The sequence below is a fragment of the Lampetra planeri genome, chromosome 8, assembly GCF_965212315.1.
Source record: "Lampetra planeri chromosome 8, kcLamPlan1.2.h2, whole genome shotgun sequence".
NCBI lineage: Eukaryota > Metazoa > Chordata > Hyperoartia > Petromyzontiformes > Petromyzontidae > Lampetra > Lampetra planeri.
The window spans coordinates 10,644,258-10,671,199 of record NC_136114.1 but is presented as its reverse complement, the minus strand read 5'-3'; the positions used below and the strand labels follow the sequence as shown (position 1 = coordinate 10,671,199).

The 26,942-nt window shown below is 43.8% G+C and overlaps 1 protein-coding gene and 1 pseudogene across 1 annotated transcript in view; both read left to right on the top strand.

The window, feature by feature from the left end:
* Positions 1–7,162: 7,162 nt before the first annotated feature.
* On the top strand, positions 7,163–7,279 carry LOC144720485 (U2 spliceosomal RNA; annotated as a pseudogene).
* A 1,334-nt stretch (positions 7,280–8,613) lies between these two features.
* The window catches only part of SND1 (staphylococcal nuclease and tudor domain containing 1), a 220,360-nt gene continuing 202,031 nt past the window's right edge, over positions 8,614–26,942 (top strand). Inside the window, exons 1-7 of the mRNA XM_078596968.1 lie at positions 8,614–8,775; positions 12,143–12,292; positions 15,509–15,629; positions 17,446–17,527; positions 22,523–22,683; positions 23,106–23,197; positions 24,338–24,496. Coding sequence (XP_078453094.1) covers positions 8,728–8,775; positions 12,143–12,292; positions 15,509–15,629; positions 17,446–17,527; positions 22,523–22,683; positions 23,106–23,197; positions 24,338–24,496 — 813 coding nt within the window. The 5' untranslated portion in view covers positions 8,614–8,727. The remainder of the gene's footprint in view (positions 8,776–12,142; positions 12,293–15,508; positions 15,630–17,445; positions 17,528–22,522; positions 22,684–23,105; positions 23,198–24,337; positions 24,497–26,942) is intronic.

Genomic DNA, 26,942 nt, shown 5'->3' with positions numbered 1-26,942 from the left:
TGATGAGACCCAGAAGGTTGAAACCGGTCCAGAAGTTGTTTGCTTAAATGCATTTGTGTGGAAAGCCCAATCCCCGATGGCCTAAACATAACAACGTGTAATGAGTTTGTTTCTTATTATTATTAATCTGGGTGATCCTCATATAGAATAATAATAATTTTGTGGTGATGCTGCTGCACAAGCACAATTAGCCAAAGAAAACCCCGACACATTCGTCAAAAACACTGGTGTCCTGAAAATGGAAAATAAGTAATATGCGACGTTCCTATAGATATAAAATAATGAGATAAATAGAGGCAACATCATTTACATGACAAAGCCTCTGCGCGTCTCCCACCGATCTCAATACACTTGATCAAATCGGTTAAACACCCGTGTCTCCTGACTCACGTTGTTTAGCATAGCCAGTGTGATTTGCTTTGGGAATTCAGCGACGATGCGTATGCTGAAGTTTACGATGTCTCACGGGTTCTGTCGTGTACAATGACAAAGACCCTCCCCCATATAGCCTTTAAACAGACTCTTAGGACAAGTGCTGTCCCCCAGCATCGATGAAGACCGGCACGGTACACATAGGACCGGATTATCCTAGTAACAAAAGTAGCATATGCTACGGGCCCACGCTTTCAAGGGCCCCGCGCTAAAAACTATGAATTCCGGTTCAATAATTTTGCACTTGCTCTATTACTATAGTACTGTACTGCCTTCAACTTTTATGAACGACTGGGTGTTTAAGGTTCGCGATTTGTTGGATTATCTGGCTCTGTAGCAGATGAAAAAATACAATTGCTTTACTATGCAAGTAAAAAATTCGTGTTTTAATATTTATGTGTGTTTTTTTTATTTAGAGCCCCTTTATAACAAATGCGACAGGCTCCGCACTAGCTTAATCCGGCACTGGGTAGACAGGGTGGCCAATACCACAGCCGCCCGCCTGCCTGCCTTTGTCTCCACAGTGCTGATGTTTACACACCGCATCAGGGCTGAGTCAACCTAGGGGAGAACCAGGATCGGTTAAAATATTCACTACTGTTATTGGTTTGCGAGCGGGATTTGAACTCGGGGTGGTCGGGTTCGATTCGTATTGTGCTAATAATGACCAATCGAACACAGCACCGACGTGTCTTGTAACCAATCACGTCTACTGCACGAGTAGATGTCAGTGGGCTATCTAATGGACATCTTTGACTACTGGACATTTGTGAAAAATAGCTTTAGAGCTCATCGGATTCCTCCAGTGTAAATAAATATTTCTCATTCTGATAAATGAAAAAAAATAAGCAAGCAATGCATCTCCTTAAACGATCTGTCCTTCCGCATAGAAATAAAAGTACATTTACACTCGAACCCATTTCTTAAAGATAGGGTCCTTGTCTATAAACAGTTGGCAGTTCATCAGTACTGGTTCAAGCAAGCCTGATTGTTGGTGAGACAATGAATGCTGAAACCATTCCAAAGTTTTGCTTGCGTTGAACCAATTGCTGATAAAAAAAAAAAGATGCACTCCCAAAAGGCCTTGTGGTGGACGGTAAGTATAATAAATAAAACTCGTATTTGTTTTCGTTCGGGTTATTGAGAGACGGATGCGTGAGGGAGATATACTGCCTGCTTGTTTATGTTGTTACTTATGTTCTCGACAATGAGACTACGGTAAGAATTTATATATATGCACGGGAGAGGCCAATGGAAGGTGCATGCAGTAAAACATCTCAACGTTGGATTAACGTTGGCAAGTGGTTGGATCCAAAGTTTAATATTTACTGGTGTAAGCTTGGCTATTGCAACTTACGTCCAGAATCCGTCGAAAAGCATGAACGATGCCCTTTTAACGCACATATTCTTAGACAGCATAATGTAAAATAAAAGTCAAGTGCTTTGAAAAAAAATCGATATGTGTGATATGAAGACATTAAAAATTTTATGCGTGTTTTTTTTCGACATGTCATGCTAGATTGAGTTATTTTATTCAAGCCTCGTAATGCATGTGGCAATGCTGTCACTTCACACCATTGGGGTGAATTCTGGATTAAAATATTGTTGGATATCGGATTGTTGGGCCCAATGTTAAATGGATAAAATGTTACCATCATTGTTTAGGCACTGATATAAATTCTTTCTATAATCCTAAATATCGATAATTGTATTTCAAATTTTAACATGAAGTGCAATTCGTAAAACAATAATTTGAATGTATGAAACATATTTTAATAATTAAAGCGACAGTGACATCAAATATGTAAAAAATTGTCACATTTGGCGGGAAAATCACGGAGAAGCATGATATAATTGAAGTGACGTCGCTTTAGAGACGTCACATTTTGGGATCAATCCGAAATGGCTTTTTTTCCTCGGATCATTCGAAATTTCATACCTAGGAACAAGTATACGCGTAACACAGTAATCCTGCCACATTGACCCAACGTTGCCATGTAATTGGAATCGTTGGGCCATTATTGGCCCAACATTCCAAGTTTTGTGGGCAGTTTGTTTAGATTTTAAACAGGGCTTCGTATTTAAAGTGTGAAAAGTATTTTTTTTATCCATCTGGATGATCTTTGATATTGCACTACTCATATATGGTGCAGTTTGGTCAAACCACTCTACAACCGACATTGTGAGAAGATCTTCATGCTGAAGTGGATTGACAAAAGGGGCTATAAAATGATAACTGTTCTTACCAATACAGTACACACCGATCAAATGTGCTAACACCAACTCATATAACAAAAAATAAGCATGAACAGGTAATTTATAATACACACAGATACAAGTGTAGTGGCATAGAATAAGTAATGTAACAGCTGCTGGCGGGGAAGGGGATCTGCAGCTTACAGCAGCCCTGACGTCAGCAGGCCAGGTGGTACACCAGAGGGGAAGCCCTGGGAACCCGCTGGTAGGTTCTAGACAGGGGGCGTGGCCGGGGCGGAGCGAGGCCACGCAGGGAGCATAAAAGGAGGCCCTGAGCAAGAGCTCGGGGCTGTCGTATGGAGTGGGATCCCCGTCGTGCTGTTGAAGATCGTCGCCATCGTCGCTGTCGTCTCGTCGCTGTCATCTCTGCCCTCTCCACTCGACATTGCGCTGCTCGACGGTAGTTGGCTGTCTCGGTTCAGCGCCGTTAGTGTTAGATGGCGAGTGTTGTGTATAGGCTAGCAACCCACGTAGAGTTGTGTATAAACGAGCCACATAAGAGTGCGTACCAGCGTAGGGTGTGCATTGTGCAAAGGGTGCTCGGTTAAATAAAATAAGTGCCTCCAAGCTTTAGCGTCTCTGAGTAAGTCACTACACAAGCAATGAGGTGGAGCGATGTTGATAGCTGTATCACTTGATACAGCTATCGTGCTGTGACGGTTCCACCTGAAGACGGAAGATTGTGTTGCCTCCGAAACGTTGTGATTTTTATTTTATTTTTATTTTACTTTCATTAATTTTTATTTTTTACCTACGTGACTTTACCGAAAAAACCTAAGAATATGAATCCTTGCAGTCACGAAAGCTTCAAATCTAGAATTTCTATTTGGTGTTTGAACATCTTAATACCTGTTTTATTGCCAAAAAGGGTAAACCCTATTCTTATTTTTTCATAATTTAGTAGCTGTTCGTGAAGTAATTGGGTTTAACCAGGACATGTGGCGACAAGGCATGACGACTTCATGGTGATCGTGATTAACGGTGGAGTGGCAGCCACGGGATAGAACACGCCTGGGAGGATGTCGACCGTGGAGCGAGATGGATTGTTGCATCTCAAGACCATGAATGGTTGCCATAGCTTGGGGACAGATGGCCTTCATCCAGCAATTGATATGAAGGCTGACGAGCATGATAATCACCAACGTTTATGGAAAATGTTATTTAGATGCGTACACTGGTAACGCCTTCTACTTGCTTTATGCTTTCTCCTACATCTGACAAAATATTGCATCTACATCTCTCTGTTTTTCATGACGATTTAATGGGCAATTGCTTCTTAATCACACAATGTATGTCACTTGACCATTAAAGTTGCGTGTAAACTTGTATTGCTCTTTCATGTTTTTAAAAAAATATAAGATTTGTTGAACTGTATATTTTAAAAAATGTATATAATACGACCCATACTATGTTGTTTTAACATGTTTATTATCAGCGTGTCCTGTAATCTCCAGGCGTCCCAGTTGAAACATTGGGGTCATCAATTTGTTTCATAACTCCCGCCACTGGCCACCCAGCAGAATAAATGGGCGTCCCACAGTAAGTCAGTCGATCGCCAGGTGGCTCTATGGAGCTCATGAGCCAGAGAGTGCGGGCGGAGGTTTTCAAGGTCAACCACAACGCACTCATGGCAGCTGACCGTGGTGAAGTCACGCATATTTGCTTACTTGACCTGTCTGCTGCTGTTGACACGGTTGATCATATCATCTTAGTCAGCCGCCTTCGAAATGATGATGGTATACAAGGTACCGTGCTTTCATGGATTGAGTCCTTCATTACAGGTCGGATACAAAGGGTCAATTTTGCCGGTAACCTGTCACGCAGGTCATCGGTGACGTGCGGTGTGCTGCAGAGACGTGTCCTTGGCCCCGGTGCTCTTCCTACTTAACACCGCTGATGCCATCGGCATCGCCCGCCGGTATAGCATCGGCGTGCATTCATATGCCGACGACACACACAACTTTACTTCCATACAAAAGCTGACTCGTACGTCTCACACGTGCCACGCCTCATATTGTGTCTCAACGACATACGGAACTGGATGACATCAAACCATCTGAAGCTTAACTGGATAAAGACTAAATTCATCGTGTTTGGGACCCGCCATCACCTGTCTAGAGTCAAACGTGAGCCTATCCACCCACAAAGACAACTGCGACATCCCAGTGTCGGACAAGGGGCCGTCCATAAATGACGTCACGCGATTTTGGACGATTTTTGACCCCCCCCCCCCTCGTCACACGGCATCACAAAAAGTCAGACCCCCCTCAAATATGACCTCACAAAGTTCTGCCCCCCCCCCTTTCCAAAATAAAAAAAAAACATGCTTCAAATCGCTTTAAACTATTGTCATTGTAGTGCGTATTTAATGTGGCGCTGCACTCTGATGTTGTTTGGAGGAAACATTTATTAAAAAGTCTATTTAATTAAGTAGAACGTGTTGTCTATATTTATTTAAAGTTGCGCATTTTGACATGACGTCCCATTTCTCAACCCACCCCCCCCTTGTCACACATCGTCACAAATGTCTGACTCCCCTCCCCCTCCAGGTGCGTGACATCATTTATGGACGGCCCCCAAGGCAACATGCCTTGTTGTCCTTGTCTATAGTGAACTGACATTCGCATTAGGCGCCTGACTGGACGGTGCTTCTACCAGCTTCGACAACTGCGCACGGTCCGTCGTGCCCTATCTGCGGAGACTCCGATGGTGCTCGTCCACGCATTCATCAGCCACGTGGACTTACTGGCATGAGCCATCTTCGGCTGTGCCAGCTCCGTTCACCTGCGGCCACTGCAGTCGTTGTAAAATGCTGCAGCTCGTCTGATAGGAAACAGAAATATGATCCCATCACGAGCTTTGATACGCGATGAGCTGCACTGGCCACCTAAATAAATACAGGAACGCGGACTAATTATGCCCACAAGAGTCTCCATCCATCTGCTCCGTCCTATCTCGCCGATCAGTGCGTACCAGCTTCAACAGACCCAAATCGACTCCGACTACGATCCGTGGCTCACGGCGACCTGCTGCTGTACCCGCCAGCGGAGTTTCTGGGTCTCTGGCTCAACGACCTGGAACACGCTACCAGCTCATGTTCGAGATTCATCCCTGGATCTAAGCCAGTTTCGCAACAGACTCAAAACAGTGTTGTTTCAGAGCCTACTTCAACGTATGATCAATGCGTTTTCGTGATGAACTGGACTCATAAGAGGCCATTCCATCATGAATAGGCCTTTGCAGGGATGTGCCTGCTTAGCTTTAATTGGAGTGTACGGTATTGGCTTTTGTGTCCAAGATTTTACTTGAAAGAGGCTTGAAGTGTGAATGGACTCTCTCAGCCGGTTATAATCAAATATATCGTTCTTATATGCAGCATATCTATTCTTCACGATATGACATTTTACCATTTGCTTTTATTTTAAAACACTGTTATACCCAACCTTGAATTGGTACGGTGAGTTTTCCCGCACAAGATTTTGCTGCTGCGTTGGCAGTGGTATACAATCACAATTAACAACAACACTCAACACGTTTTTTAAATAACAATGTCGCCTTAAAAGGAAAAAAAGGCAACGTTTCGGGTAATGGCTCAACTTCATAGCACATGAGATGTTAGAACTTTTGCCTCTCAGTTCATGAGTAAGACGACGTCAAGATCACCATCAATCATGATTGTGTTGTTCTGATTTCTATAAATGATTTTCACAATAATTTAAGAGTAAAATACTGTACTGTGAATTCAATCATTCTGGCTATTACCCAGTGGCTTTAAATTACTGACCTATACTCACAATATGCAAACATCTTTTACAATTCGAAAAATAAGAATAGGGGTTACCCTTTAGGGCAATAAAACAGGTATTAAGATGTTCAAACCACAAAAATATCATCCATATTTCAGGTTTTTTTGGGTTAGATCGTGTAAATATATGCCGTTAAACCTGCCACCACCCGACACAGCCAACTAGTAAGGTTTGTCACGTAAACAGAACGTGCCAATTCGTTATTCGTACAGCACACCGGTGTGTTGGAGAGCCAAGCCACAACATTTACAATCTGAGTACGACGTTTCGCTAGTAATTACAACTAGCTTCATCAGGCGACAGTCAAATCTGGCTGTCGCCTCACCTATATTCACAATCATCAGGCATGTTAGGTGACAAACCTTACTAATTGGCTGTGTCGATTGGTGGCGGGTTTAACGACACATTTATATTTACGCGATATAACCCCAAAACAACCCTCTAATACGGATTGTATTGGTGTCGAAAGCCTACGTGTTAAACTGACGAAATAGATACCCATCACAAGGAATCAAGTGTGCATTAACCACATGTACTGGTTCACAGCAAGTACGCGTTTGAACATCTTGACACCTGTTCTATTGGCAGAAAGGGTAAAACCTATTGTTTCACACTTTGGTCCTGGAAAAAAGGTCCCATGATACATTTGGTAATTCTTCCCCCCCCCCATCGTTTCCTCGGCCTTTTGGCTAAGATCAAGTGAAGCATCTGTTCTTATCATTTTAATAATTCTTTTTGTTGTAGATGCACAGATTTGTTTAACACGTAGGCTTTCGCGACCAATATTATTCATAATCAACGTTTTTGGGTTAGATCGCGTTATTTATAAATGTGTCGTAAGCCTCCACCACCCGACACGGCCAATCAGCAAAAAAGTGTCACGTTGACAAAAGACAAATAGTTCACTACATTAGCCCATCGGTGTGTTGAAGCGTGAAACCACAACATTAACTAATTATTGTAAATAGTTCACTACTTTAGCCCATCGGTGTGTTGAAGCGTGAAACCACAACATTTACAGTTTTTGAATACGACGTTTCGCTGGTAATTGCATCCAGCATCATCGGGCAATTCACAATTCTGGCGAATTGCAAATGTTGTGGTTTCACGCTTCAACACACCGGTGGGCTAAAGCAGTGAACTATTTGTCTTTTGTCAACGTGACACTTTTTTGCTGATTGGCCGTGTCGGGTGGTGGAGGGTTACGACACATGTATAAATAACGCGATCTAACTCAAAAACGATGATTATTAATGCACAGATTTGTTTAGGTCTGTGAACGAGGGGGGGGGGGGGCGTGACCCCCAGACGCACATTCTCGTGGCAGCGTGCATCCCGTGCCCCGAAGCCACGTTTCAACAAAGTCAAAGGTGGCCCGTATAGCCTGCACAGACCTAAGAGGCAAGTGCTGTTAGCAAGCACCTATTAAGGCACACGAGGGGATGAGTGTCCATTGGGATTCATGAAGTGGCTCACAACATCGCCACCCGGTGTGCTCATTTGAGGCCGAGTCGACCTAGGGGGGGGGGTGCCCAGGACCGATTCAGACAAATCGCCACCGGTGTTGGCCGTGAGCGGGAATTGAACTCGGGTCGCCGAGTTCGTAGCTCAGCGCGCTAACCGCTACCCCCACCCCAAAGCCACGTCAACACCACCACCACCAATATAACGCACCAAACCATCACCACCACCACCATCATCACCACCACCATCATCACCACCACCATCATCACCACCACCACCATCACCACCACCACCATCATCATCACCACCATCATCATCACCCATATAACGCACCACCATCATAATCACCATCATCACCATCACCACCACCACCATCACCACCACCATCACTACCACCATCACCACCACCACCACCACCTCACCACTACCACCACCACCACCATCATCACCACTACCACCACCACCATCATGACCACCATCATCACCACCACCACCACCATCATCCTTGCGGTGACGCGCAGAGTGGAGACAGCAGGCCGGGAGGGAGGCGTGCCGAGCACGTTGTGGGAGGAGGCGGCGGTAGCGGCGGCGGTGGGGGGGGAAGTGATGGACGGGGTTCGAGGCGGTGCCACGTCTGTAACCTCCGTCCCGGACGTGGTTACGCGCTCGGCTCGGCGTGGATCAGTGGTGGCGCTGCTACTGCCGCGGCCTTCACTTCCTTTGCTCGGCAACCACCAAGTTCCCCCCCTACCCCCCCAGACAGACAACCATGGCGGCTCCCACGCAACCCGTCTCACAACGCGGCATCGTCAAGCAGGTGAGAGAGAGAGAGAGGGTTAGAGAGAGAGAGGCGGACAAAGAGACCCTCCTTGCTCAGCCTCAAACAACAACCAAAGCCACTACCACCACCATCACCACCTCACGTGCTACCAACGGGAGGGCCTTCCTCCTCCTCCTCTGTCTTGCCACAGCCATGAAATATTTCTCTCTTTATCTCTCTAGCTCTGTGTGTGTGTCCGCTGTGAATGTTTTAAAAAAGAAAACTCTTTTTAAATCGGCCCACACTCGTCGCGTTTCTTTTAGCGGGGGGTGGGTTTTTTTAAATTTATTTGGTTTAAAAAAGCTTTGACTTTTGACACGTTTCACGCCACGAAGTCGTTCGTGCAATTCTCTTATAACTCCTAACCACCAACAACAACAACAATAATCAACTATCTTTGCAGTAACACACGACACAAATAAGCCCATCCACTAAGTTGTAGGGGTATAGAGAGAGGAGGGGGGGGGTAAAGAAGTGAAGGCCCCGCCGGCTGGTGGGGGATGTATGGACACGTTGGCACTACGGGAGTCAATGGGGGTGGGTGGGTGGGGGGTCTTGGTTGTTACCGCTGCCCGTGATGATGATGGTGGTGGTAGTGATGATGATGGTGGTGGTGATGGTAGTGATGATGGTAGTGGTGATGATGATGGTGATGATGGTGATGATGATGGTAGTGATGATGGTAGTGGGAGTCTGGGCCGGGCCATGTGCGCCACGCGTTTCCGTTTCCCCTTTGACATCCACACAACGTTGCAAAGATTTTGACAATAATTTAAACATTTTTTGTTTGTTACGAGATTTGTTGTTATCGCCTCTCGTTCCCCACCACCACCTAGCCCAACTCTTTGCCGACTGGCTGATAAAGTCGAAGCGAATGTTTAAAAAAAAATCATTTTCCCTCCTAAATTTTTTTTGTTTAACCATCGTTCGGCGCAATAAAGGTTTTAAGAAGAAACAAAACCGCGAATGTTTGCAGCATATGTTAGCAATAAAGTAGAGATTAAGTTGAGAAAAAAACTACCGTAAATGCGTCTAAATAAACGCGGCGCCCGTTATCACCAAGCCCGCGGGCAAATCCACTGCTGGATGAAATGCCAACGTGGACACGGCAATGTCGCGATCTAATATATACATCTTCTTCCCGGCACTATAATAGCTACAAAGCTGTAGATTTCATCGTTCCCGTGTCTCCTCTTCTTATGGATATTCTATATTTTTCTCCACTTTGGCAAGGGCCCCTTCACCACCAACTCTGTTCTGAGCCATTGGCCACCATCGCTCCTCGCCATTGACGTGTCTCCCCTCCCATGTGCCAAGCCACTACTCTGCTTTTAACGATTAATGAAATGTTTTCACCTCGCAATTATGCCTTCATCTACGTGTTGGAATTACAAGTATTCATCGCCCCCCATACGATGAATATTACGTTTGAGTTTATAAGGTTTGAAAAAAGTTTTTTTCTTGAGTTTGCTGCCCCCCCCGGCCGCCATCCGGCTCGTGTTAATCGACAAATAGTTTAAACTCAGACCCGGTTTAAAGTAAATTATCTCTTTTATTATTTCCTTACCAGGTAAGGCCCACTGAGCTTAATGCATCTATTTTTCTGAAGCGACCCTGACTATCGCAAATGATAAGCGCAAACGCATTCACGTGGAAATGTGTTTATAGCAGCCAAATTACTCCTAAACGCACGTTGATTTGTAACTGTGGAGGGACCCAAAAAAAAAACCGAAGGACCCGGAGAAAAACCCACGCCACTACGGGGAGAGAAACACCACAGATTCCAAATATAAATCCATAACAAGCAGGCGTCAGGGTCGTGATCGAACCCACGACCTCCTGTGTATCAGGCGAGGTAGTTGACATCTTACAACGACTGCCTTGTGTACTCTCACATCACACATAGTTACGTGTAGTGTGTAAACAATATACTAAAACGTAATTACAAATATATAACAGTGGTCAAGTACAGTTCTACATTTTGTATGGGTTCAGAGCAAAAACAAAAGGCGCAGCTCTGCAATTGCCTACTCACGCTACTGCTGGCGAAAGGGACTCGACTAGAGAGGGTGTTTTTGCCTACTGTTCCACAGTGCCAAAGAAACTTGGACGTTTGTAATGTTATGTAATACAGCATTGCAATAGGCTATATGGAGTATACTGTTTGGTTTGTGGTGTGCAGTGAAGTAAAATATCGATGAAAGACCGTTTAGGAATTTTCAGATAGTAGAGTTGAATGAGGTGAAGAAAATGTTGTAACGTAGAAACTTTTTTCCCAATGGTTCTGTCAATTATTAAAAACTCAACCCTTACGAAAGAGACCAACGTAGTATGGGGGCTCAACGGTGTTTTATCTGGTTACAAAGATCTTCCTGTCGCAAGTGTAATGCATAACTAGTGGTGGTGAACTTTAAACAAAAGGGGAACACTTTGTTTAGGGCTGCTGAATGAAAACGTCACCCACAAAAATAATGCGTAAATTGAATCGTCGTTAGCAGAATTCGATGAAGCGCCACTTATCCCGCTATTCACAGAGCAAGACTCATTGTACACCTTGCTCCGGATGGGCAATTTATGAGCAACATTTGAAGACATTACTTTCAGTACCCAATGTACTCCTTACAAAGGAATTTCCACTAAGTTTGATTCAGAATCTAGTTAACTTTAATTCACGATTGTTGTGAATTGAACGGGGTTAGAAATCTTGAATGCACGACTTGGTTGATTAGCTCAGTGTTGACTCTTTCTGTATTAACCCAACAAGTCATTACAAAACAAGTGTTAAACACCATTAAGAGATATATGCCATTATTAGCAACTACGTGGATAATTGAATGACTATCGAAGGCTTTCAGGCTTACATTGATCAGACAAAGAGTCATTAGCTGGGACTCTTATTGCAAACAAATTAAGCTTTTGTTTAAGAGAAGGAAAGGTTACACGCTGTTGTGTTTTTAACGTCTTTTTTAACCAAGGTTAAGCAGATTCGTGCTTTCACTTTGTCCGTCCGTAAGATCGGGCACTAACTCTCGTAAAGCTGATCCAATATGGACACAACTTTAATATAATGGTGTTGGTCGGAAGGACCCAAATAAAAACCGGCCAAATCGATGAAAACCCAGAGACACAAACCAGCATAAAAACAACCGTTTGCAAATATCCAAAAGCCGAAAGCTACCCTTGCCGGCTTCCATACTGCCCTATTTGAATACATCCTGGGACAAAAAAAAATGCGTGTTGTAAAGCGTGACGCAATCTGCTTGTGCGGTGCGATTTCCCCCCCCGCCCCCCCACGAACTCGTTAACTTTGCGAACGCGTTGTCTGTGCGCGCCCTCTTCTTGCTCTGTGCACCCGGGATCGCAGGTGCTCTCCGGCGGCGCGATCATCGTCCGCGGGCAGCCCCGGGGGGGTCCTCCGCCTGAGCGGCAGATCAACCTGAGCAACGTGCGGGCGCCCGCCCTGGCCCGCCGTGCTGCGCTCAGCCAGCCAGATGCCCGCGACATCCCCGATGAGGTGCGCCACAGGGCCTCCGCTCGCACCCAAAGGGGAGCGCCTTTATCAAGCGTGGGGTGGTGGTGATGGTGGATGTGGCTCGGCGGAAGTGAGATCGCCGAGCTCGTTGCGTGGGTTGGCGGTTGATGCCCTGTGGCTGCCCTGGTTATTGTTGTGGGTGTATCAACCATAAAATACAACTACGAGTTGTCCGCTTCACAGTTGGCGTTGAAGATCCTCTCGGATAATTTAAAAATGGGTAGGCCCATTGTGTGTCAGCGTCATGGTCCAAAATTTGACAAATTGGAAACATAACTTGCATTTTCGCACCTCCGATTACCACAGTTTGCTACGTACGGTGCGGAACATACATACTTTTTATGCAATTGGGATACCAGTTAGCAATCATCGCTCCCCTACTCGTACACTCATGTTTGTTTGCAGGCCTGGTGCCGAGTCACCCTATGCTCACAGGGAAAGCTGCTGCTGGAGGTGGCCATTTCAAATGTTTGAGATGTGACGCGAGTCGCTTACGGTTCGCCAAACTCCACAAAATGCGCCCGAGTACAAACTTCAAACGTGCAGATCGAGCACTGATGTCTGAGAAGTGAAAACATGTAATTTTGAATCATTGCTGTTGGCTCTTACGTTTGGCTGTATCATGGTTTCCCCCATACTGCATTCCTCGTGACCCGCTACAGTGTATAGGTTTTATGAGTTGACCAATTTAACTCTGTTGAACTGTTGTTTAACACGTCCCTCGTAATGAGAATGCTGATGAATTTTAATCGGTGCTGTCTGCATCATGTAGGTTACATGCGAACACATGCATACATATATACAAAACATAATATGAATGCCAGCACTCTATAAAAGCACATTCCCTGCCAATCAGTCACTCCAAAACTTACCCACTGCCTTAGGGGGGGGGATGCTTAACGAAGTGTGTATGTGTGTTGAACTTCTTCCGCACCGTATGTAGCCAACCGTGCTAATTGAAGGTGCGGGTGAAGGACAACAAACACGCCTTGCATTTGCTGGGAATTTCGTCATCCAGCCACAAGAAAATCTGAAATAATTCCTGTTAATTATTTCCCAAAAGAGTCGAAGCCTAAAAAGTTATGAGTTCATTGTTTTTCTTTTAAAAGCATATTTGTGTCATTGTTTACGTAATTATAACAAGCCCATGAATTTAAAAGTATGGCCTCTTGTCATTTACTTTTAACTTTTGGTGAGTTGCTTTTTATTCTTGTGGTGAACTTTCCAAAATCACTGCAATCTGTTTTCGTCCGCCTCCTTATTTTTGTCATTTTAATCCCGGGTCTGCCGTCAATAAATTTGTCTCGTAAATAAGATTTTTTTTTTGGTCCATATTTCCCACTGAAATATGGATCAGAAGCTTGGACATTGAACAAAGTATATGAAACAAAAGCTGAAAGGAGTGCAACAGAGCATGTATGGAATTACACCGAGAGAGAGAATCAGAATATTCTCGGTTGTTTCGGTAAAGTCACGTAGAAGGGAAATAATAAAATAATAAAAATAAAACAATACAATTCTCACGACGTTTCGATTGCAACACAAGCAATCATCAGGTGTGAAAAACCACAGATACTCTACTTGTATATATGAACACCGAAAGTATGGGCACGTTTCTTAAATCCCTTCCGCTTCTGTCCACCGAGTGCATTGTGTGTGGTGTGGTAAAGTGTGGGTAACCCCCACTTCCTGGATACGTGGCAACTGGAAAATGTGTGGCAAATAGCCAAATAGTATAAATGCCTTCTAGAGGCGGGCTTTCTTGAGTTCTCTTTAGAGGGAGGTCCTTCCACCAGATGTGGCATGAGCAAGAAATTGCAGGACTGTACCTTTACCCACTGAAGCATTTGTGTCCGGGCTTGGTGGATGATGCCGTTGACTGTCACGGAGCTGCGTCTGAGAGGGCCAATTTTGTAACACGAATTTTATTGCTCCGAAAGTAGATTTCGCTTTTCACTTGTCACTTGCGAATTTTGTAACTCAAGATTTTTGGGGCTAAAGCAAGTACGTGAATGAAACAAAAATTTACCTATTTCCCGCCCCCCCCCCCGTCCTCTTTCGATACTCAACGCGTTTGTCAGTTGCCAAACAATTTGTTGTTGATGCAATGTGCGTTCTGCAGATGTGTTTTCATTTTTGGCTTCGGACTAACACGTGTGTAACTTTATAGGTGGGGGCACTTTGGGGCTGCAGGAGATGGCTGGTGTTTCCATTTGACCGGCCTGCGTTTGCTTTGAGCATGTGCAAGTGTGGCTCGTCTGCTGCCACGTGTATAGCAGCAGCTGCTGTAAACACGTCTTTTTTCCCATGTGCATGGTAAAAACTCGTGTCCAACAGGAACAGCATTTGGCAGCAGGACATTATGGCCGTAGGCAAACTGAATTTTAAAGATGTTTTTCCATGTCCTCCTTGGATGTTTCATGGAATAAAGCCTTGAATAAGTTACATTTCATTTAATCTCAAGTTCATCCCCCGCTGAAGTTGCTCCTTTGCTCCACAGTGGCAACAAGTTGTCACTGTCGTTTTATTTCTATCATGAAGGTACTGAATGTATGTCATGCATAATTGTAACTTAAACGAACCTAGGTCTTCCGCGGTTGTGTTGTATATCATTCCAGAACAGACCATAGAACATGTATAACAACTCGTTGCTCGATTCACAAATATGAACGAGGCATCTCAGCAATACGTACTCCCGCTACTCCTGACCCCGTTATCTGGCTCAATCATCCAAATGTAAGATGTTAGTTGTTGCTATGCATCAGTATTCTTCACTCATTTTAGAGGGGGGGCATTTTTGCCGATAAGACGTCGGTGTGAGGGCTGCCACACATTTCAAACCATTGGGTTTGACAGCATGATGAGGTGTTTTCACATTTGTGTATTGTCACGGGCCGCACTAAAGGCCACCAGGGGCCTGCTAGTAGCCTGCGGGCCTTGCAATGAAGAACACTGCTCTACATCAACATCAGCCACAAGAAAAAGAAGTGTGTAGACGTGGCAGCCTTTAATACTTAAACGGCTTTTTTCCATTTGATTCGTACTGGAAATATTCAGCTGAAAAATGTAGGATTGCAGTGGCACAACCTTAAGTGCACATTTTCCATCCGGACTGCTTGTCGTCGATAGTGGGGACTGGTGTTTGCAATTGGGTCTGACCTCCCCCCATCATTGTTGTTTTATTGCTGCGCCCAACAGCCGTGGGCTTTCCCAGCACGCGAGTTCTTGCGGAAGAAGTTGATCGGGAAGGAGGTGTGCTTCGTTGTGGAGTACAAGGCTCCTGCCGGGCGCGAATATGGAATGGTCTACATCGGTAAAGGTGAGACCGAATGTTCTCCCCTCACCACATCTTAGCAAAAGCATAGCAAAATATTTATTTGTTGGAAAAAAAAGCTTACAAAAATTACTGCTTGGCTTTTAATTCGAATTCATAAAATACTGTCTCCGACAAGGTACAGTAAAACCTTGGATTGTGAGCATATTTCGTTCCAGAAACGTGTTCGTAATCCAAAACACTCGTATATCAAAGCGAATTTCCCCTTACGAAATTATGGAAACTCAGATGATTCGTGCCACAACCCAAAACAACTGTATTCATATAAAAATTATTAATACAAAATAACTTTTTGTATTTTCATGATTTGAATTTAATATAAAGTAATCAAATTTATAAATTAAATTTTATCGTGGCTGGTGTGAGGGAGACGAGAGAGAGGAGAAGGAGGGTTATTGTGTAGGACGACTTTCACTTGCAGTACAGTTACTAAAGAACAGTCACTACACTTGGACACAAAATAAAAAAACGCTTTATGCACACACTCGTGGTCACAACACTATAGTAAACAGTATACGCTCGCACGGATGTTGGCTATACGAGTGAGGCACGCCGACTGAGACCCGAGCATGGGATACGATTACCCACAATCCCGCAGCGAGAGAGAGAGAAGAACCATCGGCTCAGTTGTGATCACGTGACGCTCGGCAGACTAAGCGTATACTGTACGTACTACAGTACTCATATTGCAAGACCTCGCTCGTTTATCAAATTAATATTTATTTAAAAAAATTGCTCGTCTTGCAAAACACTCGCAGACCAAGTTACTTGCAATCTAAGGTTTTACTGTGTTTTTCAGAGATGTTTACAGGATTTTACTCTTAAGTAGAAAAAAACAAAAAAATTCGACTAGATATATTTCACAAATGAAAATACAAATTGTTTTAGATTGATCTTAGAATATGTTACTGAGCGTGATGTTACTTCGGTCACTTCACATCCTACGCTTTTCCCACGAAAAGTGGCATCATTGTCGCGTGACGTTACTTTTGTAATCACGAAAACACGTGACATTTTTACATCGTGTAAATGATCCAACCCCAGCAATAAACAAATTGCTGAAAAGATTAGACATTGCATCAAGGGTGCATATGCGTTTACTCATAGTTTGATCTTCGTTATATCCATGTCTGCTCATGGTGTTTGCATTTACAAGTGTGCGTTTTGTGCAGTACAATAAGAAACAATAATACAGTAATGATAATAATTTTCAACGATTTGTGAATCTTGTCGCTGGAAGAAGACGACCCCACACTGTAGATTGTGGGGATTGTTTGACCATAATTCACCACTGTGGTCCGTGCTGATTGGTGAAGAGGAGGCCCAGGACCGGTTCGGATGTCGCTGCATGCTCATGTTAACGTACGTCATCGGAACAGAATCAGAAGTAAAAGGCCAAGCGGGAGGGCGTGTGACACAGTTTGGCGCCAGCTATCCTAGAGTGTGGTTGTGTCGTTACATACAGTTCTTTGCGGTGAGTACAGGACAATGTCTTTAAAAATAGCAGTGCTACGCCTCTCTAAATACAATTAACGCTAATCACTTGCGCGTTCCGAGATTGAGCCATGAACGAGACCCACCCTTGCAACTTGCAGACGTCTTGGAATGGGAAGGGGTTATATATGGCCGGAAATCAAACTTTGTTGGCCAGGACTGCTGACCAGCATTGTGTCACGGCCTTTTCTAGACAATTGCCAGGTTTGCAGAGATTAGGCAACTGCAAAAATCGTAGTTTCACAGATTTGTCGTTTCGCAGATGCTTTGCGTTGCTCAAATTGAGTTGTCTTATTCCCGTCCGCAGATACGAGCGGGGAGAACGTGACGGAGTCTTTGGTGATTGAGGGCTTGGTGTCCGTACGCCGAGAGGGAATCCGAACGAGCAAGTACGTCGCCGCATAGACGTTGTCGTGGTATCGTACGTTCATCTGTAGCCACAAGGGGCTCCATGCGCCGTTTTGAGCTGCCGCGTCGTTGCACTGAACATTGGACGTTCGTAGCTGAAGATGATGACGATGTTAAACAAAAGGCAATGCTCGACAAATTTCTTCCAGTAACGTAACAACGATGTGTTTTGGTAGTATAGTTGGGAGTGGTTTGCTTATGACAATCACCCTGAAGGCACCTGCTCTCACCGGATCTTGGCAGCTCAGCGTTTTGCTGGAAAATAAAATCGATTGCCACATTTTTCTACATGACAACTTGATTTGGCTGTGTCGGGTGGTGGAGGGTGATGGCTCTTATTGACCTAACAACATGCAGTCTGACCCAGAAGAAACCAATTGTAAATCAGAATTTTTGCTGGGATAGCCTTAAGTGTGCACTTCATTATTATGTTGACTGTTAACAATAAAAGTCAGTGGGGATGATAGTTGGTGGTGGAGACTAATGACCGAGTGGCAGTCCAAGGAGAGACATGCCCGAGAGGATGTCCACCGAGGAGATGGAGCATGGAGATAAGCTCGTGTACCGGAGCTCGGATGAATTGTTGCATCACATGACTTTGGGGGATGGTGGTGGTGGTGGTGTGGAGAGGCCTTCATCCAGCAGTGGACAGATCCTGGCTGATAATGATGATGTACAGACGTTATGATGTCACGATGCCCATGTGCCATTAAAACGTTCGTGCACATGGCGCTGTGGCTTTAAGAAGTCGAGTGACGCGTGTGACTTCACGTGGCCAGGAAGTGCACACTAGTTTTAGTAAGTTCTCAACCAATTCAAGAAATGTATTATCTCTTACACCTTCGGTAGTTCTGTTTGTTACTGGTCACTCAGCGTTTGGGCCTTCAGGCCTGTGCTCAGAAACCGTAAAGAAAAAAAGTTACCTACACAGTCTGTAAGGTTAAACAATTAATATTTTTGTATTTTAAGTTGTTTGGGACAAATTAGTGCCGTGATAATGTTTATTTTACTTTTATGATAGAATACCACATTCTCCTAGATGTGTGAAGTGCATGGTAATCTTTCAAATGTAATTTTTGCTGCTGGAAGAATTCAACATTTCTTCCCATGCTTTAGTTAAAAAAAAGCTGTGTTTTGGTCAAAATAGAATAAACGCATTGTATTTTTTCTAATGTTTTAGTATCCTATTGTTCTCAGTTTACAACTCTTACATAAGAGACAGCACTGCCTATTATGGTTGTTTGACCTCGTAAACTGAAATTAACTATACATTACAAGGGAAAGCACAATCGATTCCCAAGTCACATGTCTGAAAAGCAAAGCTTATGCATCATTTCAAATGCACCGAGCAAAGTTATTCCAGAATTTGAATATCACTTTGTGCTTGTGCAATTTTCATGCATTCATTTAATTGCATAATTTACTTTCTTGACAATGTGTCTTTTGTGTATTTAAGTTACATGCATGTTGAAGAAATACTAATAATCAAAATCACAATTGTCAAGTGCAGGACAACAAAATATGACCTTGAAAATGCATTTTTGTCTTTCCCTCGCATCTCCGATTAACATGGTTGGTTACGTACGGTGCGGAAGAATATCAGCATACATACATACGAGTGTTATCGGTTGCAGTGCTGTGTTGTGGGCAGCAGAGAACAGTGCAGGAAAATCCATTCTATTTCACGTCTGTGCTCCCACACGTGTTCCCTGCCTCCACCGACATCCGCTGACTAACGTCGTGAAGTATGGTCAAAACAACAACCCCTGAGCTACATGCCATGGAGAGGGCCTTCATCTAGCAGTGGCTTAACAATGGTTCTCAACTGCAACAAATTCATTCATGTGAAATTTCTTTGGACGGTACGAACATGTACTCGCACGCCATTCCAATTTTTATTGGAACAGCAACATTTAAAGTAATAACATGTTTGAATATATTAGGCATTAAAATGTCATATTGGGGCATTGATTTTCACATCATTTTAGAGCATTTCTGGCCGTTATGGCGATATGCTTATGTATGTGGACAGGCATGTTCACTTGTTAGGAAATGTAGAATCTGCGGTTTGTGAGCGTCGGCCACTCCGTCAAGCCAGCATTCCAACAAACTGGAGCCTTGGGGAATGGTTCCAAATGTATTAGTGCATATAATTTTTCCGCAGCATACCCACTGTCCGCGATACTCTCATGCTCTTGAAAAGACACGTGACACATGTTCCCAAGTTGATCCATGGGCAGTCTTTGGAGTTAAGATTTCGAGGGTCTTACATTACGCTGGTCTATACTTGGAACTATTGCTACTGCGTAGGTTTTCACGGTTGTGGCCGCATAGCTCTCCAACATGGCTTTAGTTTCTATCGTGTGTTGTTCGGCACGATGTCCGGCGTTTCACTGTGCATGTGAAGAAACTGCGAATACCGTGGAGTGAAACGGACATGATGCGGAGCAATGCGCGATATTAACCGGAAAACACGCCGAAGAGCTATACACTTAGAATTGTTTTCACAACCGCCATACAATACAATTAACCTCTCTTTACTTCGGTGACCAGACATGAATTACAGAATTGCAAAGGCGAGTGGCAATGAATTCAGTTGGTGGCAATGCAGTAGCGAAGGAGGGTAACTACTTAATCCTGGGGAGCGGGGGTGGTGGGAGACTTTGGCCCCTATAGATGCGAGTTTGGCTGATAGGCCAGACCTGCCCTCCTGAGACTTGTGGAATGATTGTTTTGTTGTAGCCACCACACGAATCACTGGAAGAGATTTATCACCGGAGGGGCGGTGCTGCAGTGGTTCGTGCGTGCGGCGCTACTTAGCCCCGGCTACCTTAGTTTTATTTTCCCCAGCGACGGCTAACATCTGTGGCGAGTGATATTTAAACCAGCCGTGGCAATCCTACCCTCCTTCACCAGCGTGGTAAAATAAGGTAAAAAAAAACCCATGACTGACATGGCATGCAGAGGTCTTTATCCACCAGTGGATTGATGGAGGGCAGTACATTATTTAGAAAATTATTTTATGCTGTAGAATCCAGATGACTTGTATGCAAACAATATGCTCATATAGGAACCATTGCTCAGTTTTTGGTTCATGTTAATTACAAGTATATGAGTGCAGCCCTGCTATTACATGTTCACGTCACTGCTGGCAGAAGGGCTTCCACTAGAGGGAGCTCCTAGAGATCCCCTGTGGAGGGTATTGAGATGTCGAGACATCTCGGAAGAGATTGGAGTACCCACTTGTTTGATGTAAATCATACTGGATTGTCACTGACGTGTGATGGGGGGGGGTACCCAGTGGTGGGGAGAGGGGATTCGGGGGGGTAGTGGGGGGGGGCTATGCTGTCAATAAGCGATGGGTACTTCCACGAGCAGATAACAAAATGTTCGTATCCTTTTGACGAAAGCAGCGCCGCATTTTGAACTTGTGCTCTCTGCACCGCCTAATCGATTCAAAGTGGTGAAGCCTGCACCAAACGCCTCCCCATCCCTCATAGCCATGTTATCTGGCACTGAAGACTTGAGAAAAGTCAGTGTCCGCAAATCCATTAGCTACTCCTTTACCACGGTGAGCGGGCTATATAGACTTCAGTTGAAATCCATCCACAGTGGATTTCAAGCCGACGACCCTTTTGAATCAAATGTGCGTTTATATATTTGTTTTGGTGTTTAAACATGAACCTGTTTACAGTGCACTATACATATGTATGCATTCCAAAAAAAAATTCTCGCTCACCCAACAGGCGAGAAGAAAACGCTCATTTATGTGAATAAGGCAGGTGCTTGTGCGTGCTCACACGTGCGCGCTCGCTTGCGAGCGCGCTCGCTTGAGCGATTGGCCAGTTTCTTTTTCATAGAGAGAGGGGTCTCTGACATTACGCGGTATTGGCACTGCTGGCGTGTGGATGCCATGGTTGGTTAGGTTTGCTGAAAAGGCAGTTGGGGGGGGGGGGGTGCAGGCTCTAGCTTTGTGCGGTTTGTTTATTTGCAATTTGATGCACGTGCTTTGCTCGTTTCTGTGAATGCAGATATTTCATGCCCACGCGTGTGTGACCTGATGTGCGTAGTTGGGAGCGATCACGTAGCTGTTGGTGCAGAGCACACCCTAATCTTGGTAACTCGTGTTTGATTCCTAGCCATGCAAGGCAAAGGAAATTGGTTATTTAAAACTAGCCCAGTGGTAGCCTTAATTCACAGTGGCCTACAATGAGTACCTGGTGCAGTGTGTACACTAAAAAAATTGGGCATACGATTGAGGCGGGCAAGCTGCTCATCCTCGTGTGATGTACCTGCCATAATAGGCGCTTGCTAACAAACACTTTCCGTAATAGTTTACCGTGGCTACGCGAGGGAGTCGTTTGTTTTTGTGCATGCTTTGTGTGTGCATATGTGTGCTTGGTCAATTCGACCCTTAAATGAGTACCTGGTGCTAATTTGTAAACATCAGCATTGGGGAATCAAAGGCATTGTGCTGACCACACCACCACACCCATATGCTCTGTGCAGGGCTTAAAATAATTGGTGCTCACGAATAGCACTTTAGTCTCAACAATTTGTATATCATAATTGGTTTTTTACCCTTCTATCTGGCAACAAAACTGACACCTTTTTACAAGGAGTCATGTTTGCATAGACCGCAATACCTGCAGTCATAATACAAACAAAAGACATAACTCTGATAATGTGCACTGTCCTTGAAGTTGATTGGTCCACACCCGAGACAGCTTTCCTTAGAGCCTAGTCTCACATGGGTTGGACCAGATGACGCCAAAAGGCGCACAACTCAAAGACAATGCACCATCAGAGTATGAGAGCTCGGGGCAAGCATCTACACCTTTTTACAAAGGTGTCAGTTTTGTTGCCAGATAGAAGGGTAAAAAACCAATTATCATATTTTTACTGGCAAATGAGGTTCCCATAGAATTTGTATATCATAAGGTTATAACAAGGAAATCTTCATCTTTTATGTGCAGCCAAGACCAAGCCCGCTTGTGCGACTTGGAAGACCAGGCGAAGGCGCAGAAGAAGGGCGTCTGGGGAGAGGGCACGGGCTCGCAAACCACGCGCGACCTCAAATACACCGTGGAAAATCCCCGTCACTTTGTGGACTCCTTTCACCAGAACCCAGTGAACGGTGCGCTTGCAGAATGCTATGTTTTTTTATTCAGTGCACTATTTTTTGTAACCGTAATTGGTTTAAACTCAACCGTGAAGTTTCTATAGCCTCTTCATAGCCACGGGGCAGTGTGTTTTCATCCATTCTGAAGCATATTTTTTTCCCCCTTCAAGAGCTTTATTCTGCATTTATTCATGTGAGAGATCAAATCATGAATTAAACTTCATGCTAATTTATTTATCAACCAAAAAAAAGCGTCAAATTAAAAAAACGTAGCCTGAAATTAATAACACATTCATGAAAGTTATCAATATTCATTTGATTGAGCCAAGTAATTTAAGGTTAATTGGAATGGATCGCAGGAAATTATAAAAAGCTGTTTGCTGTGAGGTTATTTGGCAAATGAACTTGTATTGGATTTTGTTCTCTGTTTTTCGCAGCCATAATTGAGCATGTGCGCGATGGCTGCACGTTCCGTGCCCTGCTGCTGCCAGACAACTTCATGGTGACTGTGATGCTCTCTGGAGTCAAGGTAACCCACCCCCCGCCTCGGTCCTTTCGCGGTCACCACAAACAATGCCCCGCGGGATATTTCGTGCCTTAACCATCGGCAGGATTGCTAATCTGGGGATAATGTTGCGTTGCGATCGAGCTCATGAGCTAAATTATACGACGCTGAGTGAATCTCTATAGTGCCCGGCGCACGTTTGTGGGAGGTGACGTAGACCGGTGTGCCGTTAATGGAACTTTAAAGGGTTCGCTTCCCCCCCCCCCGCCATTTACAACAATTGTATTGGCCCCGAATAATAATGTGCAATATAGGCATTCATGGGTCTTTCGGTAAAGTCATGTAGATAGGTTAAAAGAAAAAAGGTTCTTGGGGTATTTAGTGTTTCTTTAACAGTTGTGGATAAAATTGTGAAAGAACAATTATATTATCTTGTGGTTTTTTTGACTTTTCAAATGCGTTTTTTGTAAATTGCATATATTTATTTTAGTTTAATAAAACCTCCCCCAAAAAAATCGTTATTTCTTTTCAGTTTAATGACTTCTAAAATGGCCTATTTATTATTCTGACACGTATTATTGATTGGTTATCTCTTTATGTTGTTTTTCTTCTCTTTAAAGTCTAATTGTGACTATTGAGCTGCTGCCATTTTCTTGAGATCCCTTGGAATGAGAATCTAAAGGTTTATCCTGGTTAAATACATCTTATTTGTAGGTATTATTTATTATAATTTTTTAAAAACATGTTATTTTATTCACATTTAGGTGATCCAGCCATTTGAGAGTTCACCAGGGACAGTGTTAAAACACAGGAAAGCACACTGCTTATATTTACGTGGAATTGAACACAGCCTAGAGGCTGTAAACCTAGGAGACGGAGCGATGAAATCAACCAGTGGTGCAGGCACTGGGCGGGATTGTCACATCACGAGATCATGAGAGATGGTGGATATAACCATGGCTGATGGTCATGTTGAAATTTTACAATTGACAAATTACACTTTTATTAAAAAATACGTCGTCTTACGGGTCAAAATTTCAGCTGCGATTTAGGACAATTGTTGGTCTGGCTCAGTGGAGTGGTGAATGCTGGTGGGTGGGGCGGGGAGGATTGGTATCACGCGGGACCACGCGAGTGCTGAATGATAGTGTCCGTTTCTTGCAGTGCCCCATGTTTAAGCGCGAGGCCGATGGTACGGAGACACCAGAGCCATTCGCAGCAGAGGCCAAGTTCTTCACCGAGTCGCGTCTGCTGCAGCGCGATGTGCAGATCGTCCTGGAAGGGGTGTCCAACCAGAATATCCTGGGGACTATCCTTCATCCGGTGAGGCCTCCATTGCAGTCACTCGGCTAAATCATCCTCGTGTTACTAGGGGCAGCCTTAATTAACCCTTTCCCATTCCCTACACGTCTGCAAGTTGCAGGGTGGATCCCATTCACCTCTGAATCTCGCAACGTGCAAGTGGCTCGGCATACATTTTATTTCGAGAGGCATAGCGCCGTTTTTTTAAGATACATTGTAATCACCTCAGAGAACTGTAGCGACATGACCGCTGGCGCCAAACTGCCACACGCCCTCCTGCATGGCCTTGTGGGAGCCTCGGTAGCCAATGTTTTTTTTTTATTTAGTTTTTCTTCCGGTTTCGTTTTGATGATGTATACTTATGTCATCGGAATGGAATCAGAAGAAAAACTGATGACGTACATCATCGGAACGGAAAAGGGTTAACTGATTACTCATGCCATTGCCGGCGGGGAGGGCTTCCACTTGAGGAGAGCCCCACTAGAGAGAATTTGGCCTACTGCCTACTTGCTATTTCTCGCTGGCCAAATGTCTTGGAAAATGTCAAAGCACCAACCTTAACCCCATCACGCGAGACCTGCCGATCGATTAACTGTGATGTACCCCATTTTAGCAGTGTATTTCCCGAGTAAAGCCCACTGCGCTAATAAGCTCTTTTTCAAGGGCGACTCGGCTGACAGACGACATCAAAGCATTCCACAATTGTACAGTTGAGAGGCCAGAAGATTTAAGAAATGTGTCCATTTCAAATGCCGCGCTGAGAGGTTGAACTGGCAACCTCTGCTTGCAAGTTCAGTGCACTAACTATACTGTTGTCAGGAACCATCAGTATACCTCTTGGCTAAATCATCATCTTGGTACAACCATTGCCTTATGGAAATACATTTATATATTGGTAAAGTACGGCTACCAAAATAATTTCAAATAGTGTAGGGAGTGCAGAGAAGCAAAAGTATTACATTTGATGATGAGCAATGCACTACAAATTCATGAAAGTAATAAAAGAAATCCCATTTCCAAAATGCAGGTGTGGCTTTTGAGAGGGGGTGTGACCTGACCTGGCGAGTGGGCATAAAAACATGTTTAATGGTGGGAATTAACTTTTGCAACCACCACCTCATTTCCATCTGCACGTTGCAATGGGATAGATAAGTGAGTGGTCACCACATTGTGTGTGCAACGGTGCATGTTTGGAGGAGGCGACGAGAGTGAGGTGGGGGGGATCGCAATGCCATTTGTTATCGTTTGTCGCGAGCAGATGACAACTTGTATTTGCAGTCAAAAGCGCCGCCCCAACGGGAGTGTAGAAATATACCAACAATATGAGGGGTTGTTTTTTGTGTGAAATGCCCTTGTTAACCTGTTTAACTGCTAAAGTTAGGCAATTTAATTAAATAAATGTTTTTGTTTCAATGTAATGTGTTGTTCAACTAAAGTATCACTGGCTAGAACTGTATTAGCAGGTAAGAATAAGAAGACATAAAACAGTTACAGCTGTAAAATAAATCGATGGCAAAATTATTGTCAGCATGAACACAAGAACATTACAACAAATGAATCGGAAGAGATATCAATGCATGGAACAAGCCAAAACAAAATAGTAAACCTCCACAACTAATGTTATTCATTCATGGTAATGTTGCTGGTTAAAATGTTTAATTTATTTTTAATTGTTATAATACATAATCTAGTCGGTGGCTAATAAACAAAAATCCACATGAACATTAATAATGTGTTTTTATTAAAATGCCTTTGCTACATCCATTTGAAATTTAACTCGGTTAAGCTGATGAAAGTCACGTAATTAAAATATTATAATTCTGAAACCGGTTTGAGAGATTTTTGCTGTATTATTACAATCATAAATATTTTTTGCATATTTGAATCTTAAACAGATTGTTAAGATGACCAGCAACTTCCATCTGCATCAAAACACACAAATGCGATGCACAAACCAGTGGAGGTTGAACTGAGAGATGACCAATTGAGATTCTCCAGCAAACTGTTCTGTTGGAATCTGAGCCTGTTACTTCTTTATAAAATGTTAACATGCTGATGTGCCTTGCAGTCCTTATAGTGGGGTTTAAAAGTTGCAGAATAGGTTTGAGCCCTTTGTTTGATTTCCGGTTGGGTGGCAATTTCAAAATTTAAATTGTCTGCTGGAGTTCTGCAAGACTCGAGTACTATCTTGTGTTTATTGGCAATTGCTGAATTAATCTGCAAAACGTAATACATTTTAATAAGATTGCAAATATATTTTTTGTAACCTAAAACGATGCAATTTTCACTTTTTTTCTATACTTTTAACATCCCACGATTGTCACCCGAAAATAGTATGCCCGTTGAAAGTTTGCTTCATTTATAATCGACAGCAAATGTGGTTAGGTCGGTGTTTAAGACCGCAATAGCCAACAGTGATTTCGTGAGCACTCTGAGAAAAGGCGAAGTGAATGTCACATAATTATGG